Source organism: Gymnodraco acuticeps, unplaced genomic scaffold (assembly GCF_902827175.1).
Source record: "Gymnodraco acuticeps unplaced genomic scaffold, fGymAcu1.1, whole genome shotgun sequence".
Classification (NCBI taxonomy): Eukaryota; Metazoa; Chordata; class Actinopteri; order Perciformes; family Bathydraconidae; genus Gymnodraco; species Gymnodraco acuticeps.
This window is the reverse complement of record NW_022990701.1, coordinates 2677121-2692374: the sequence shown is the minus strand read 5'-3', so window position 1 is coordinate 2692374 and position 15254 is coordinate 2677121. Positions and strand designations below refer to the sequence as shown.

The following is a 15254-nucleotide window of genomic DNA, read 5'->3' as shown; positions in this document are numbered from 1 at the left end:
TTACTAAAACAAAACACGTTAGTGTACCTTGTTAGCTAATGTTAGCTAGCTGACATTAACGTTACACATTGCACTCATATTACTCACCGAAACCTTGTAAAGCCGGTCCCGCTGCTCTTACAGAACCGACTAACTCCCCTTTCGTGTATGTACAGCTCTCAACATGCCCAGACTTGTAGTGATGTTCACCTCGTTTTATACTTTTCGCCTCATTCTGAAAGAAACAGGTGAAATTTGCTAACGTGACGGCCGTCTTTGTAATGGTGACGCGTTTTGTGCGAGACCAGAGACCTGTAGTTCACTGAGCGGTTTCACACAAACAAATGTGTAACTTCACAGTTTTACGACACATTTTTATTTTTTTGACTTGTAAAATGTTCTTTTAAATTGACAAACATCATATGTGTCATTCGTGGCACAATTCAAACGGGATCAAAAGATAACCTTTCTCTCTCCATTGACTTCAATGTATAATTTTCCGCTTCCGGGGTCCCATGGAGGCTCCCGGAAGGGGAGGGACTTCGCCTCTCTATATTTACATACTTGTGGTCGTCACACTGCACTTTACATTCGTAGTCCTCTAAATACTGAGGTCTCTTCTTTTCTCTTTGGGGATAGCGTCTATTTTGACCTTCTGCTCCCTTTCCTGTCTGAGTGTTAAGGCCTGCACACACCAAGCCGATTTTGGCCGTCGGTGGGCGTCGACACGCCCTACTCAGATTGGTGTGTCCCGCACCGTCGTGTCTTTTCAGCCGTGCCGACGCCTTTTCGGCCAAAGTTGGTCAAGGGCAGTCGGCAAAATAAATCACTCTGATTGGCTGTTCAGCTTAGCGAATCAGTGCATGTGAAGCGAAACGGAAGTGAGGGACACAAACAAAGTATTAAGTATCTGAGATTTCCTTTAACTCCAGCTCTCGACACATGTTCGGGAAAGCCCCATGAGCTTCTCGTTGTAGAGTGAAAATGGAACGCACACGCTATTTGTTGTTTGTTTATATCACGCAGTCTGTTCTTCTTCTCTCGGTTATCACGCAGTCTGTCTTCCGGTTGCCTCCTTTGAATGACGAATACACACCGCCGCCTGCTGGTAAGGAGAGTTATTGCCACTCACGCATGCGCAGTTCGTACGTGCTTCTTGGCCGTCGGCTGAAGTCTTTGCGGTGTGTTCCGGTGCGACACATGGCCAAAACGCAGAGACGCGAGGCGACGCAAAAGTCGGGGTCCGTCTGTGTCAGTTCTTTGATATCAGCTTGGTGTGTCCGGGCCTTTAGTGTCATCTGTAGTTCGAGCCTCCTGTGTCTCTTTTGGACACGAGTCAGTCACCTGGGTTTCTGGCTTGGTGGATACAAAAAAAAATGTTCATCACTTGCCTCAAAATCAGTCTTTGTATGTCGCTCGACTACCCTTTTTGTGACAAACTTCACTTGCCTGTGTTTTCGAACACTTCCTGTGTCTGGGTTGTAGACTAAGTATGCTGGGCTGTTTTTATCATACCCTACAAAAATACCCTTCTCACACCTCGAGTCTAACTTTTTATTTTCCTGCTTGTATGCATAGCATACAGATCCAAATATATTCATTTCCGAAAGGTTAGGCTTACGTCCTGTCAGCATATAATAAGGCGTCTGTCCTACACGTCTGTTGTAACATCTGTTACGTATTACAGCTGCAGTCATGACGGCATATGTCCATAGCCTCTATGGTAAATTGCTCTCAAGAAGCATGCATCTTGCCATTTCAAAAAGTGTTCTCCAGTTTCTCTCAGCTGTCCCATTTTGATGGGGTGAGTAAGGTGCTGAAGTTTAATGTCGTATTGCATGTTGTATAAGGAGCGATTGAAAGTTCGTCACAGTGAATTCTGTACCATTATCGGTACAGAATGTCGGTTATCGGTACGTTATCGGACCTTATACATTTTATTTTACCTAAGGTGCGACATCAGCAATGAATTTCTCTGTGGCTTTGAAAGTATCGCTTTTAGGAAATACACAAATACTGCCCCTGAAAAGTCATCTGTAAAAGCCAATGTGTATCTGAATCCATCCTTAGCCTCTGGCTCAATGGGACCTGCTAAATCAGTGTGCACAAGATTGAGCACTGTTTTAGCTCTTGCATCTGGTTGTCTGTTCCTACTCTCAGCTTCACAGTCCACAGTGTTTAAAAAATAAAGTCTATCATATTCCTTGATGTCAAATATTTTACCTTTCTTGTGAATCAGCTGGTTACAACCCTGACGAAAGTTCACTGATGCTCCGTTGGCTGTCGCTGCTTTAACAGAGAAAATGTCTTGTGGATAGGACGGTATGTAGAGCGCGTCCTTCAGCGTTGTTGTCACTCGTCGTCCCTCCGTGTCTTGCAGGCAGACCTCCGCCTCTCCTTTCTTCAAAGCGACACCACTTGTTCTGGTCCCATCAGCCAATTCAACAAAGTGGTCTATCGGTTGAAAAGTCTCATCGAACCTTTTAAACTTGTCGATGTTCTTTATTATGTGTGACGTTGCTCCGGTGTCGACCATCAGCCCTTTATGTGGAACTCCGGTTACTGGACTGTCACGTACTTTAAAAACAAATGAGTGGTCCTCAACGTCAGTTGCTTGTAATGTTTAGCATTGTCTCTCTTTTTGCGTCTGCAGTTTGCATCTGTATGTGTGGAATTTTGTCAAAAACTGCACCACTGTCTCTCGCTGCTACGCGCACTTCGACGCTCACGCTGCCCGGTGCCCTTTCTGACCGCAGTTGTAGCAGGTGATATCTGGGCCATCTCTCCACTTCACCTAGCCACCCGCTTTCAGAATATTATCAGATTCCTCACTCAAGTTGGAATTGTATTTTTCTGTGCTTTCATAGCTCCTCAACTTTGTTTTGAACTCACCAAAAGTTAGCTTCTCATCCCCTTGTGTAATGTAGATGGCAAACGGCCTAAAACAGATTGGCAGTCCCTTTAAAATCATGGCTATCAGCAGCCCGTCGCTAAGAGTCTCTTCAGCATTTCTCAGTGCTGTAATTGCCGTTTCGGCACGAATAATATAGTCAGTGACGCTCTCATTAGCGGCTTTCTGCAGCGACATTAGTTCAGTGTAGAGGCTGATCACCCGTGGTTTCCCTTTCCCAGCGTAGTGGTCCCTCAATATATGTAACGCTTTTCTTCCGTTGTCCGCTGCTTCTCTCATGATCAGTGAAAGGCTTGTATTGTCCAGTACCTGGATCAATTCCGCATAGGCTTCTTCGTTTTTCTGATCATCAGCCTCATCATCCTCACCTGGCTCCTCTAGGATGGCAGCCTTCAATCCTAGCAGTCGCAGGTGACCCAAACATTTTGTCTCCCATAACTCGTAGTTCTTCTTGTCTCCGTCGAAACACAAACGGTTCCACCGGCTTCCATGGTCCCTCCTGGGCCCATAACCTGTTGACGATGCCATGATCTTAGGGCAGGAATAACGTGAACATAGTTTAACGTGACAGAGGAATAAATACACATATACACCGTCGGCTTTGCTTCAACCGGAAGTAACACGTTTTATTGCGCATGTCCCTTTTATCATGGGAATACAGGAAGTATAAGAGTATTAAATAAACAAATTAATATCTTACAATTCAACAACAGGTACTGTTATTTTACAGCTTTTTTCTAACATTTTCCAAGCAATCACGCTCAATAAAATGACAGCACAAAATGTTCTGTAGGGAACAATTACTATAACAATTAAAAACTTAAAACATAAAAATATTTGTAGAATTATACAACCATTAATGAATACAGCATTTCATATTTAAACATCTACTTATAAACAGAAACAAAAAGTAAGTTTAATTTTTTAAGATTACTTTGAAACATTCTCAACTGAAAATAACAGAAATTACAAAATGGCGACATATGTTCACATTGTCAATTTGAAGGAGCAGTGTGCAGGATTTAGTACGTCTAACAATGGGGATGTAGGTTCCAAACAATGGATAACTTGTTCACTCACCCTCCTATCCCAAGTTAGGAGAATGTATATTGGCTGCAAAAAACTTGAGACCCAATCATGTTTCCTCTGTCTATTCTGCGCTACTGTAGATGTGGCAGTGCAACCTTGAGGACAAAAAGACAACAATTAGTCAACTATAATGATGAATGTTATCATCAGCAGCTGCCAATAGACCCCCTATCTTGTATGATGGACCTTTGAAGCAGGGTTGGAAACTTAAACACACACACACTATTGATTGTAAAACAGTTCTTGATAGCATCCCAAGGGAATTGATCGAATGCTAAACCCCTTCCAGAACACCAACTTTCTAATACCTTAGAAACTACAACTAGGCGCTGGCTCGAATGTAATGCTTCAGCTTCCTATAACTTTAAAGCTGTGTGGATGTGGCTCTATGAAGAGTCGTTCATATTTTTCTCATTCATTTCATAAGTTTAGAAGGGGGGAACATAGTCTAACAACAGTTAGCTTTTGTTAATGTTACCTCGAGTCAAACTTGTGAGACTTGTTTCTGAAATCCCTTTCTCTTAAAGTGAATACATTAAAAAAAACAATGGAGCTTACCCTAAAACTAACCACTGGATTGCTTGTCTAACATGACCTAGTCCATAAATGTGGTAAGGGTGGGAACAATCAAACGCACCCTCCCAGGCACTGCGTGTTAGCGAAGTACAACTGGGATTTCGAAGAGGAAGATATGCTTGGTCAATTCTTAGTAAAAAAGCAAAAGTAACAAATTGAGCACTTGAGTTTTCATTAGCAGCACCTACTGTAGCTACAGCTACGGAGCTTCGGTCAATGCCGCTAACAGTCTATTTCCTTAAAATGGTATATATCGCTGAATCTATATTTTCATCTTCAGTTGATGAAATCTGCATAATGTCCCTGTACAATAAGATTCGAGCATTTTGTAATCCAGTGAGGAAATTCAAGACCAGTAAATATTGATTGATTAAACAATACTAAATAAAATGTTAGTGTTTTCTTCAAACTCAAACTCTCTGCTGCGTCTGTACCTTAAAAGACAAAACAATTGTCTGATGATCTTTGTTGAACAAGGTCTGATTGTCCTGTACATGTACAATGTGGGGTATTTTTAAATACTTTACTAAACCACATTGAATATTATGTTAGACACAAGTAAGTTATTACTCACATATCAAAGTCTTTTCATCTGCAAGATGGAAGAATAGCTGGGTGCTGCCTGGAGAGACTGATGAGAGGGACACAGGCTGACGTCAGCAGCTTTCCACACAAAGCCATCACATCTTCTCTTCCATAGTCTTCACTGTCCACTGGTGCTCTGTCAAAAGAGTGAACATCACAGCTGTCATGGTAACCAACATGCGTCAAAAGTGACCCGAATTAGTTTTAATTGTAAATATCTTCGCAATAAATTACTTTAATCATTCAGGATTCCAGGTATTCCTCAATTAATCTGTTTTGGATCAACACCAATTCTAAATTTTCCTTTCTTACTTTTTGAATAAAAATCATGTTTGTATCACTGAATGTCTCAGTTCAAATCTTCCAGACGGTTTGAGAAGTAGGCTATGCTGCAGGACACACGCCGGTTAGAATAGTCTCTTTTGCACATGTGCAATGCTGCACAATTCAACAGTACAGTAATGGCTTGTGCTATTACAGATGATTTTGAGTACAGTGCTTTACTGTGAAATAATAGTTAAATAATGTGAAATCCAATTTTACTGTAGTTTTATAGATATTTTGTTGTGATATTACAGGGGCTTTTGATTACAATATTTCTCTGTAATATGATACTCTTAATTAAATGCTGTGAAATCTTTGCAATGTTTACAATGTTGTTGTGATATAACAAAATGTGATGTGATATTACAGAGGATTTTGATTGCAGTATTCTATTGTGAAATAATAGTTAAATGCTGTGAAATCCAAGGATACAGTCATTTTTACATGTATTTGTTGGGATATTACAGGGGGTCTTGATTACAATATGTCACTGTAAAATAATACTGTTAAATATTGTGATATGCTGGTAAATGTTTACAGTGTACTGTGCCTTTCACGCAGACAATAAAAGTGAATTTTGAAATGACAAATAGGTTTATGTTAAGTTTATTTGCATTAAAAACGTGTGTTTAAACCCTTCTGTTCAAAGTTGATATTTTGTTTCTTAAAAGATTAAATCTTTAAAAACATGCTGTTTGCCATTTTTAAAGTTTGATGGAAGACATTAAAATATAGGTCACTGACGTGGAACTTTAGGCCATGATGCCTGTTTTTAAAGTACAGAAACATTCAGAATGCATGACGATTCCTTCAAAGGTTTTGTAATAGACCCCTAGTACTCTTAATTTATAAAGTAATAATAATACATGTGAATTATTGAGCTCATTAGTGGCCTGACTGGCCCTCCTAATTTGGTCTAAAAAAAGTCAATGATGATCATTGTGAAGGGGTGTCCAGCCCATATCAATAATATACCAAACTACAGGCTAATGTGAGATAAAAAATCATGTTTTCATGTTATAGTAGGCCTACCTTACATGAACCTGTTTGAAACCTTAAAGGGAGGCAATCCTCATGACACGCATTTTTAAATAATTATCATCCGATAAAACAGACCAGTCTCTGCTAGTTTTTTTTTTTTTTTTTTAATTCGATGACGTTGTCAGTGATTTTAAGCTGATTAATTACCGAAATAACATCAACCCTGTGGGCGGCTCAATTTTGACGAGTCACATGACTTATTTTACCGGAAGTGACGTGAACTATGCGTTTGGTGTCGAGGACAAATTGACGTATGTGATTTGTTCATGTTGTTTACTCTAGTTACTCTCACAATTCTATTGAAATATGCCTCATTGTATCGCGAAACATTGCCACAATTCGGATAGGAACAATCCACGGAATGCTCGGTTCCATCTATTGCCAACTGGTAAGCGTAGGAAGTACGTTCGGAGGCAGTGGCTAGCGAAATGTGCTCGGCCCGAACCGAAAGATCCACAGGCGCATGTATGCAGCGAACATTTCAAGTTTCCGGACGACTACTCTGAGAGTATGATGAAACATAAAATGGGATTTATTAATCAACCATTACTTAATGGGGATGCAGTGCACTGCCAATGCCAGCCAGCGTAAGCACATTACGCAGCAGACTTTACTTATTGTTTACTACGTAAGGAAGCAGGAATTGCAGGACCCAGAGCGCACGGAGCACAGAGCGGACAGCAGATAACGGAATTGCAGTTTTATTGCTCATAGATTATCAGAACATTTCAAAGGGGACACAGTCACATTGGATATTAACCTATGGATTAACTACATCATCGTTTTTATCGTTGTAATGCCATTGAAGACCAGTTTAGACCAGGCAAAGACGAAGGTAAGCCATGTTAGCCTAGCGCATGTTAGTACCTAGCGCCACTTGTTTACTGCGGTCAAGCCAGCCGTCTTTCACTTTTGCGTGGTCAAACCAGCCGCCCCTGTATTTCGAGTGCGCGATTAGTTACAGGTTTACGGTAATGCAATAAAACAACCCTGGGAAGCTGGACGTTTCGTATGTGCAGGAACACTTCCGGTGAGGATTTCAAAGTAAAGGATGGCATGTGGTTCAATTATATTATTTGCGATTGAGGAACAGGGTAATTTATGAGAATAATGTTAGGACTTATTGCTTCATAAACTTGTTGCAAAAATAATATGAACTACTTTTACTGTGTACTTTTGAGTAATTTGAGTTTCAAAGTCCTCTCCAGAGAACAAGAATGAGCATTTTTGTCAACTTTATTGTGGGATAAAAAACATTTCTTCCATAAGTAGTTTCTGAAACTGCCATGTTTGTACTTAGTACTTCTAGTACTACTTGCAAAAATAATATGAACTACTTTTACTGTGTACTTCTGAGTAATTTGAGTTTCAAAGTCCTCTCTAGAGAACAAGAATGAGCATTTTTGTCAACTTTATTGTGGGATAAAAACATTTATTCCATAAGTAGTTTCTGAAACTGCCATGTTTGTACTTAGTACTTCTAGTACTACTTGCAAAAATAATATGAACTACTTTTACTGTGTACTTTTGAGTAATTTGAGTTTCAAAGTCCTTTTTTATGTTTTTTATCCCACAATAAAGTTGACAAAAATGCTCATTCTTGTTCTCTGGAGAGGACTTTGAAACTCAAATTACTCAAAAGTACACAGTAAAAGTAGTTCATATTATTTTTGCAAGTAGTACTAGAAGTACTAACTACAAACATGGCAGTTTCAGAAACTACTTATGGAAGAAATGTTTTTTATCCCACATTAAAGTTGACAAAAATGCTCATTCTTGTTCTCTGGAGAGGACTTTGAAACTCAAATTACTCAAAAGTACACAGTAAAAGTAGTTCATATTATGTTTGCAAGTAGTACTAGAAGTACTAAGTACAAACATGGCAGTTTCAGAAACTACTTAAGGAAGAAATGTTTTTTATCCCACATTAAAGTTGACAAAAATGTTCATTCTTGTTCTCTGGAGAGGACTTTGAAACTCAAATTACTCAAAAGTACACAGTAAAAGTAGTTCATATTATGTTTGCAAGTAGTACTAGAAGTACTAAGTACAAACATGGCAGTTTCAGAAACTACTTATGGAATAAATGTTTTTTATCCCACATAAAGTTGACAAAAATGCTCATTCTTGTTCTCTGGAGAGGACTTTGAAACTCAAATTACTCAAAAGTACACAGTAAAAGTAGTTCATATTATGTTTGCAAGTAGTACTAGAAGTACTAAGTACAAACATGGCAGTTTCAGAAACTACTTATGGAAGAAATGTTTTTTATCCCACATTAAAGTTGACAAAAATGCTCATTCTTGTTCTCTGGAGGGAATTTTGTCATTCTCAAAAAGTACACAGTAAAAGTAGTTCATAGTATTTGTGCAACAAGTTTATGAAGCAATAAGTCCTAACATTATTCTCATAAATTACCCTGTTCCTCAATCGCAAATAATATAAATGAACCACATGCCATCCTTTACTTTGAAATCCTCACCGGAAGTGTTCCTCGGTGGGATTTTCTGTAGCTTTAAAGTGGTCGAATATATAATACTGCACATACGAAACGGGAGAAGTGTACGGCCGGGCACTAGAAAGCTTCCCAGCCAGGGTTGTTTTTATTGCATTACCGTAAACCTGTAACTAATCGCGCACTCGAAATACAGGGGCGGCTGGTTTGACCACGCAGAAGTGAAAGACGGCTGGCTTGACCGCAGTACTTGACTGGATGTACGTTTTTGTTGATAACGTCGCGAGTTTGTATCTTTCAGTGTTGAGGTGGGCACCGTTAGATTCTGTGTCTTTACGATCATAAACGATGTGTTGGATGTGCAGCTAGGATAAGTAATAAGGGAGCTAGGAGTGATTTTCGGTGCAGTAATAGGTTAGCATTTTTCGCTCGGGGCTAATTCAGAGGCTCACTGTTAGCATTGTGTGTTTTTTTTTTTAAGAAAAAAATGAAAAAGATCTGTTGAATTAGTTTTTTTCCCGTTATTTGGATATAAAATATTCATAGTTTATTAAATATTAAGGTTCCTTAGACGTTGTTTCCTGCAAATGACGCGATTTCGGCCCCGGAACCGGGTCCGTGGGGCCTAAGAGGACAACAGAGTATGTTTGTTTTTGTTTTTTTACAGTTGTATTTGGATGGAATGAATACCTATAGTGATAATATATGTTTTCGGCGAAATGAGCTGTTCGTGTGTTTACAAAGTGAACGCATAGATGACGTCACGACCTAGTTTTTCGGATCATGTGACTACTGAAAATGGCAACATTTAGATGTTCATAAATATCTACATGTATGTATAAATACATATGTAGCAGTTAGACAGACATAATTAATAGATGATCTCATTATTACCTATGTTATATGTACTAACAAATAAAGTTTACTAAGCCCCCTTTTTGTTTTAATTTATTAATTAGACAAAATGATTTGTGCTTAAATTCATATACTGTTGTGTCTCAAACGGATAGACTAGGTTATTAATTAATTTGCCAAATAGTTGCTTAAAATGCTACAATAACATTTGCAATTCGTTTTTAATCTGCCATGTACGGTATCAATGTCTCTCAGCCACCGTAGTGTCGTGTCAGGTGGGCGTGTCGTGTACTTGCTGCGGCTGCAGCTGGACCAAATGCAGGTCGCTGTCACGAGGTAAACAGAAGCAGCTTCCGCAGTGATCTGAACAGGCAACAGTTTGAGTGAAATCCTCCAAAATGGGGCATTTTACTTTTCTTATTTTTGCGGGTTTATTGTCCGTGTTATCTGCCCAATTTATCCCACCGGTAAGTGACATTTCTGCATACTCATCATTGTCCTGTTTAACACATTTATTCGACAAGCCTAGATGTGTTATTTAACTCACGTTACTTTGATTTAGGTTTCTACTCTGAAGTCACACAGAAACCTTTTATATTTTATTTAAATGTGTTTTTTTGACAGTATACAGAAGACTGTCGGGCAGACATGTATCCACCAAAGGGTCCCACGTAAGTGACTTTAGTCTGTAAAGTCCATTGTTAAACCAGACCTGTTATTGACTCACGGATTTGTTTTGCAACGCTTATCTTGGTATCCATGAACGCAGCATTATACCTGAACTCTGCTACCTTCACTTGCCTCTTGTAAATCTAAGTGTCAACATTAGCTGGGATCAAAAGATGCTGCAATTGAAAAGTATTCAACGTGCTGGCGAATGTGGGAGGCATTATTCCAATAAATGATAAACATGTATAAAGTTCCCCATCTCCAATTGCTTTCATTTAGTAGTTAGTCCAAAATATAAATATACAACGATCTACTGTTGAATCTACTGTTTTTAATAAATGCAAAAAGCAATAAATCAACTCATCTGAGAAACTGAAAAAAGGAAATGTGGGGATTGTTGGGATCAATGAATGGCTAAATGATTGAAATGCTTGTTATTTTTAAGCTATTTGTTTCCACACTTAGATTAAACCAGGATTCAACTAAAACGGGAATGTAAGCCTTCAGCTGCTGCATGTTACCTCCACATAATACATAAACCCTGTCTACTTGGTGATGTTGTGAGTTGGATGTAATAAATTGTATCGTCGGGCTTCAGTAGTTTGACAGCTTTCCTTTTTTAATCAGGTTCAAAGGAGCCGTCAGCTGGTACACTGTGGACCTGGACTCCCCGCCCAGCAAGAGATGGACGGCTATAATTACTGACAAGAAAACAGATGTAAGAGCGCTGTCAAGTACTTTATATCACTCACAGAAATATCCCTTGTTTTTTCAACATTTGATCTCTTCTTTAAAGCTGGTCAACATGATTCAGGCCATCAGAGACTTGGCTAATGCTTTTGTTCCGAGTGGGAGGCTGGTAGAGCTGGTGGACATTACGCTGGTGAGTTATTTCTCTCTGAAATGCTTTCCTTAGAATAACTGCCATATTTGTATTGTATTGAAGGCTTTATGACTGCAGTGTGTTTTTATGTTCTGCAGCCTATTATGGCGGACACATTCCCAAAGCCTTTTGGTGAGGAAATGAAAGGAATCGCAGAGGTTTCAGGGGTTCCTCTTGGTAAGAAAACACACATTCATCCTATTAAATCACTGCTTTTTAAAAAGTTCCATTGACCTTTGCCTTTTGCTTTCTTCATTTTTAAAATATAGGTGAAGTTGTCTTGTTCAACATCTTCTATGAGGTGTTCACTGTGTGCACATCAGTTGTAGCAGAAGACAAAAATGGTGGGTCATTAAGAGAAAATTATGATTTAACAACTTTTTCCTTATCTTACAAACTACTAGAATAATTCTATATTTCTATATTGGTACTGAAATGCTTTTGGGATTTGCACTCCTATAGGGAACCTCATCCATGGCAGAAATCTGGATTTTGGATTATTTATGGGGTAAGTAAACACCCCAAATTACACATTTCAAGCTTGATCGTCCTGATGTTGTAAAAAGAAGAAAAACAACCTCTCATGAGACGGACTGATTCCTCTTCACAGCTGGGACATGAAAAACAAGTCGTGGATCATTAGTGAGAAGCTGAAGCCTCTGGTGGTCAACCTTGACTTCAAGAGAAATAATCAGACCGTCTTCAAGTCTACAAACTTCGCTGGATATGTTGGCATGCTGACTGGCATCAAGCCTGTAAGTCAATTAGTCTTAGAATGCGTTAAACATTATTCATATCCAACGATATGTTCTGGGTTGGATATACTCCCTGCTCACTGGATGTAAGAAACATATTTGTCTTCTCTTTCCCTAGCACTTGTTCACTCTCACTATGAACGAGCGCTTCAGCCTGGATGGAGGATACATTGGTGAGTGATTATCTGTTTTGCATTTAGAGATGAGGTCTCTGTTTTGTTGCTTCTCGTCGTCATCTAAATGTGTTCACATGCAGGAATCCTGGAGTGGATCTTGGGAAAGAGAGATGGGATGTGGATGAGCTTCCTCACTCGCTCAGTTCTGGAAAAGGCCAACAGGTATTCAGACTCAGAAAGAATACCTTTATTCGGCCCACAGAGGGGGAATCCTCTTTTGATACTTAAAGGAACATTGTGGAGTTTTTGGCCACTGTTGTTGCAGAGTGTTATATATGTGTTACTGCTAACAGGCCTACTACTACTAGTATATTGAGTTCTAGCTGTTTGGTATAACCATTCAACACAATCAAAACAGTATTGCATATCTACAGTACGTCTGATGAGAGTAATGATTATAATCTAAGCGGCACAGGGTAACCTTTTTTTAAAACAAACAAAAATAAAAAGCTTTAATCCCTTTTTTTTAATTATTAAATAGTATTCTATTCTCTATATAAGAGAAAAAGATTCAAGAAGAGAAAAATAAATTGATAAAAATAAGCACAATTTGACTTAATGATAATACTGACAATATTGCACTTACAATGAATGTAATATGACTGTATTACACTGCAATCTGAGGGCATATTCCCATGTTTAATGTTTAATACATGTTCAAAGCTATGGTTTAAAAAGAACTAACCGTTAAAGCAGGATTTCTCTGGATGCAGACTTTGAGCATAAAGACTGAATATCTCTTCCCTGTGTCGAGTGATGAAGGCTCTGCACCAACATTGAGTGTTTTCACGTTCTCTCCAGCTACGAGGAAGCCAAAACGCTCCTGGCTCAGACCAAGCTGCTGGCTCCAGCGTACTTCATCCTGGGAGGAAACCAGACTGGCCAGGGCTGCATCATCACCCGCTCCAGGCTGCTCAGCATCGATATCCTGGAGTGAGTACTGGAGCTTACTCTGTGATTGGAGAGCATTTCATGTCAACTATTACAGTTTGTCTGCATTCCTGAATAGGGATTTACATTTTGAATGCTTAATCACTGCAAATGTTTAGATTCAAAATACAGGCAGATGTATCAGAACATAATGAAATGAGATGAAATGCAGAAGTCATTTTCCATGAATTGTGCCTTTTATGTCTAGTTTGTTGTGCCATTGGATCAAAGTTAGTTTTTTCTTGCGCAATTAGGAACTGATGACCGCTTTGGTTTCAGATCATCTGATTTAAACTATTTCACATGTTTTTCCTCGTGAAGCTGCATGTCACATGTCGAGTTATTTTTATTTCATTATTGTATTTCAGGATTGACGTGAAGCTGGGCCGTTGGTACGTCTTGGAGACAAACTACGATCACTGGAAGGAGCCTCTGTTCCTGGACGACCGCAGAACTCCTGCCATGAAGTGCATGAACCAGACCACGCAGACAGTGAGTGTTTCAGATCTTGGTACTAGTAGTTCGCCAAATAAATGACATATAGCATAGTTTGTCATAACAATTGGAAATAGGGTAGCCATCCTAGGAAAGAATGTGACCCAGGTTAATTCTGACCCGCAGCCCATTCCTGTCCATCTTCAGCTGTGCTATCAAACAAAGGAAGACAAATAAAAAAGGGAAATAAATTCCTAGTATAGCTTGCCTTAAAAATATCTGCATAGAATGCCATAACAAATTTCATTGTGTTTTATTTTACAAAACATGTCATACATTTCCTACAATAATCAAAGTACAGTATGCTATAACATTTTTAGAAAAAGTAATTGTAGAGTGTATAATAAAAATATCATGCTGTGTACGGCATAACATGTCACAATCCTTGTAAAAGTAAAGTCAAAGTATGATTTTTTTTTTCCAGATGATTAAGCTCCATCATGCTGGTCTTGTGATTTAAGTCACATTCCTGTTTGATCAAAGTCGTGAGACACTTTTTGATCTCTTTTGTTTTTCTTAGAATATCACACTGAAGACCATGTATGATGTCCTCTCAACCAAACCAGTGCTGAACAAGGTGAGTCTTTTAAATAACGTGTTTCTGTTTATTAATGAAATGCAAACAGAATTGCTTCAGTGTAACTAACTTTTCTTATCGTGTTTCTCAGTTGACGACGTACACAACGCTGATGCAGGTGTCTGAGGGTTCGCTGGAGTCGTACATCCGCAACTGTCCCAACCCCTGCATGCCCTGGTAACACTCGACCCCTGAACTCAGATCAGTTTGTGGATAACTCAAGAGGGGAGGCTGTGATGCTCAGCTGATCTCGGGTCACAAGTTGAGGCTGCTCCTTTTTAACTATTGCACAGATGTCAAATCAAATAAACCAAAGTTTGTCGTTACGTTTTTCTGATGATTTAAGAATCCTTGATAAAAAAGACTTGATCCTTAATTTGTTGCCGTTGATAGAGCGAATCAAACTTGTATACATATTTTCCCTCGCATAGTGTTTAGTGTAATTATGTGTTATTTGCAATGAGTGCATGTGAATCTCAACATGGGTGTAGGGACCCCGGAGATAAACGCTTGTTAATTAAATGAATGCAAACTAACCCTTGACTGCAGCCCACTCACCAGCTTGTGCCTCCACACCGTGACATCTTTTGCACAGGCTGCCAGTTAAAATGTCAAGAACTAACTTACAGGTACTGAGACCACTGATACTGACTAATGTACCTCAAAGGTGTCCTTCACTGTATTTCTTTTTTTAAAAGATGGTTAATAAAATGATTCTGAAATTTAAGTTTCTACTTGTGTTTTTAATCTTGTGAGCTTGATATATATTATTTTCAATAGGGCTGCATTCAATTCATAATTTCATTGACATCTTACGAATATTTCCCCCATTAATCAATATACCGTTTCGTCCATAAAATGAGAAACACTACCCACAATTTCTTAGAGGACGCAAGGATGACTTCAGATGTTCAAAACCCAGAAAGTATTATATTAGGATTACTATCTTCTTTG

The 15254-nt window shown here is 39.0% G+C and overlaps 1 protein-coding gene across 1 annotated transcript; it reads left to right on the top strand.

Annotated features, from left to right (window-relative positions):
- Window positions 1-10077: 10077 nt before the first annotated feature.
- Window positions 10078-15027, top strand: asah1b (N-acylsphingosine amidohydrolase (acid ceramidase) 1b). The gene is made up of 14 exons (XM_034231563.1): window positions 10078-10282; window positions 10440-10486; window positions 11112-11202; window positions 11281-11367; window positions 11466-11544; window positions 11637-11711; window positions 11830-11875; window positions 11978-12122; window positions 12241-12295; window positions 12379-12460; window positions 13100-13231; window positions 13597-13720; window positions 14244-14300; window positions 14392-15027. The coding sequence occupies exons 1-14, from the start codon at window positions 10214-10216 to the stop codon at window positions 14479-14481; spliced, it is 1179 nt and encodes a 392-aa protein (XP_034087454.1). The 5' UTR covers window positions 10078-10213; the 3' UTR covers window positions 14482-15027.
- The last annotated feature ends 227 nt before the right edge of the window (window positions 15028-15254 follow it).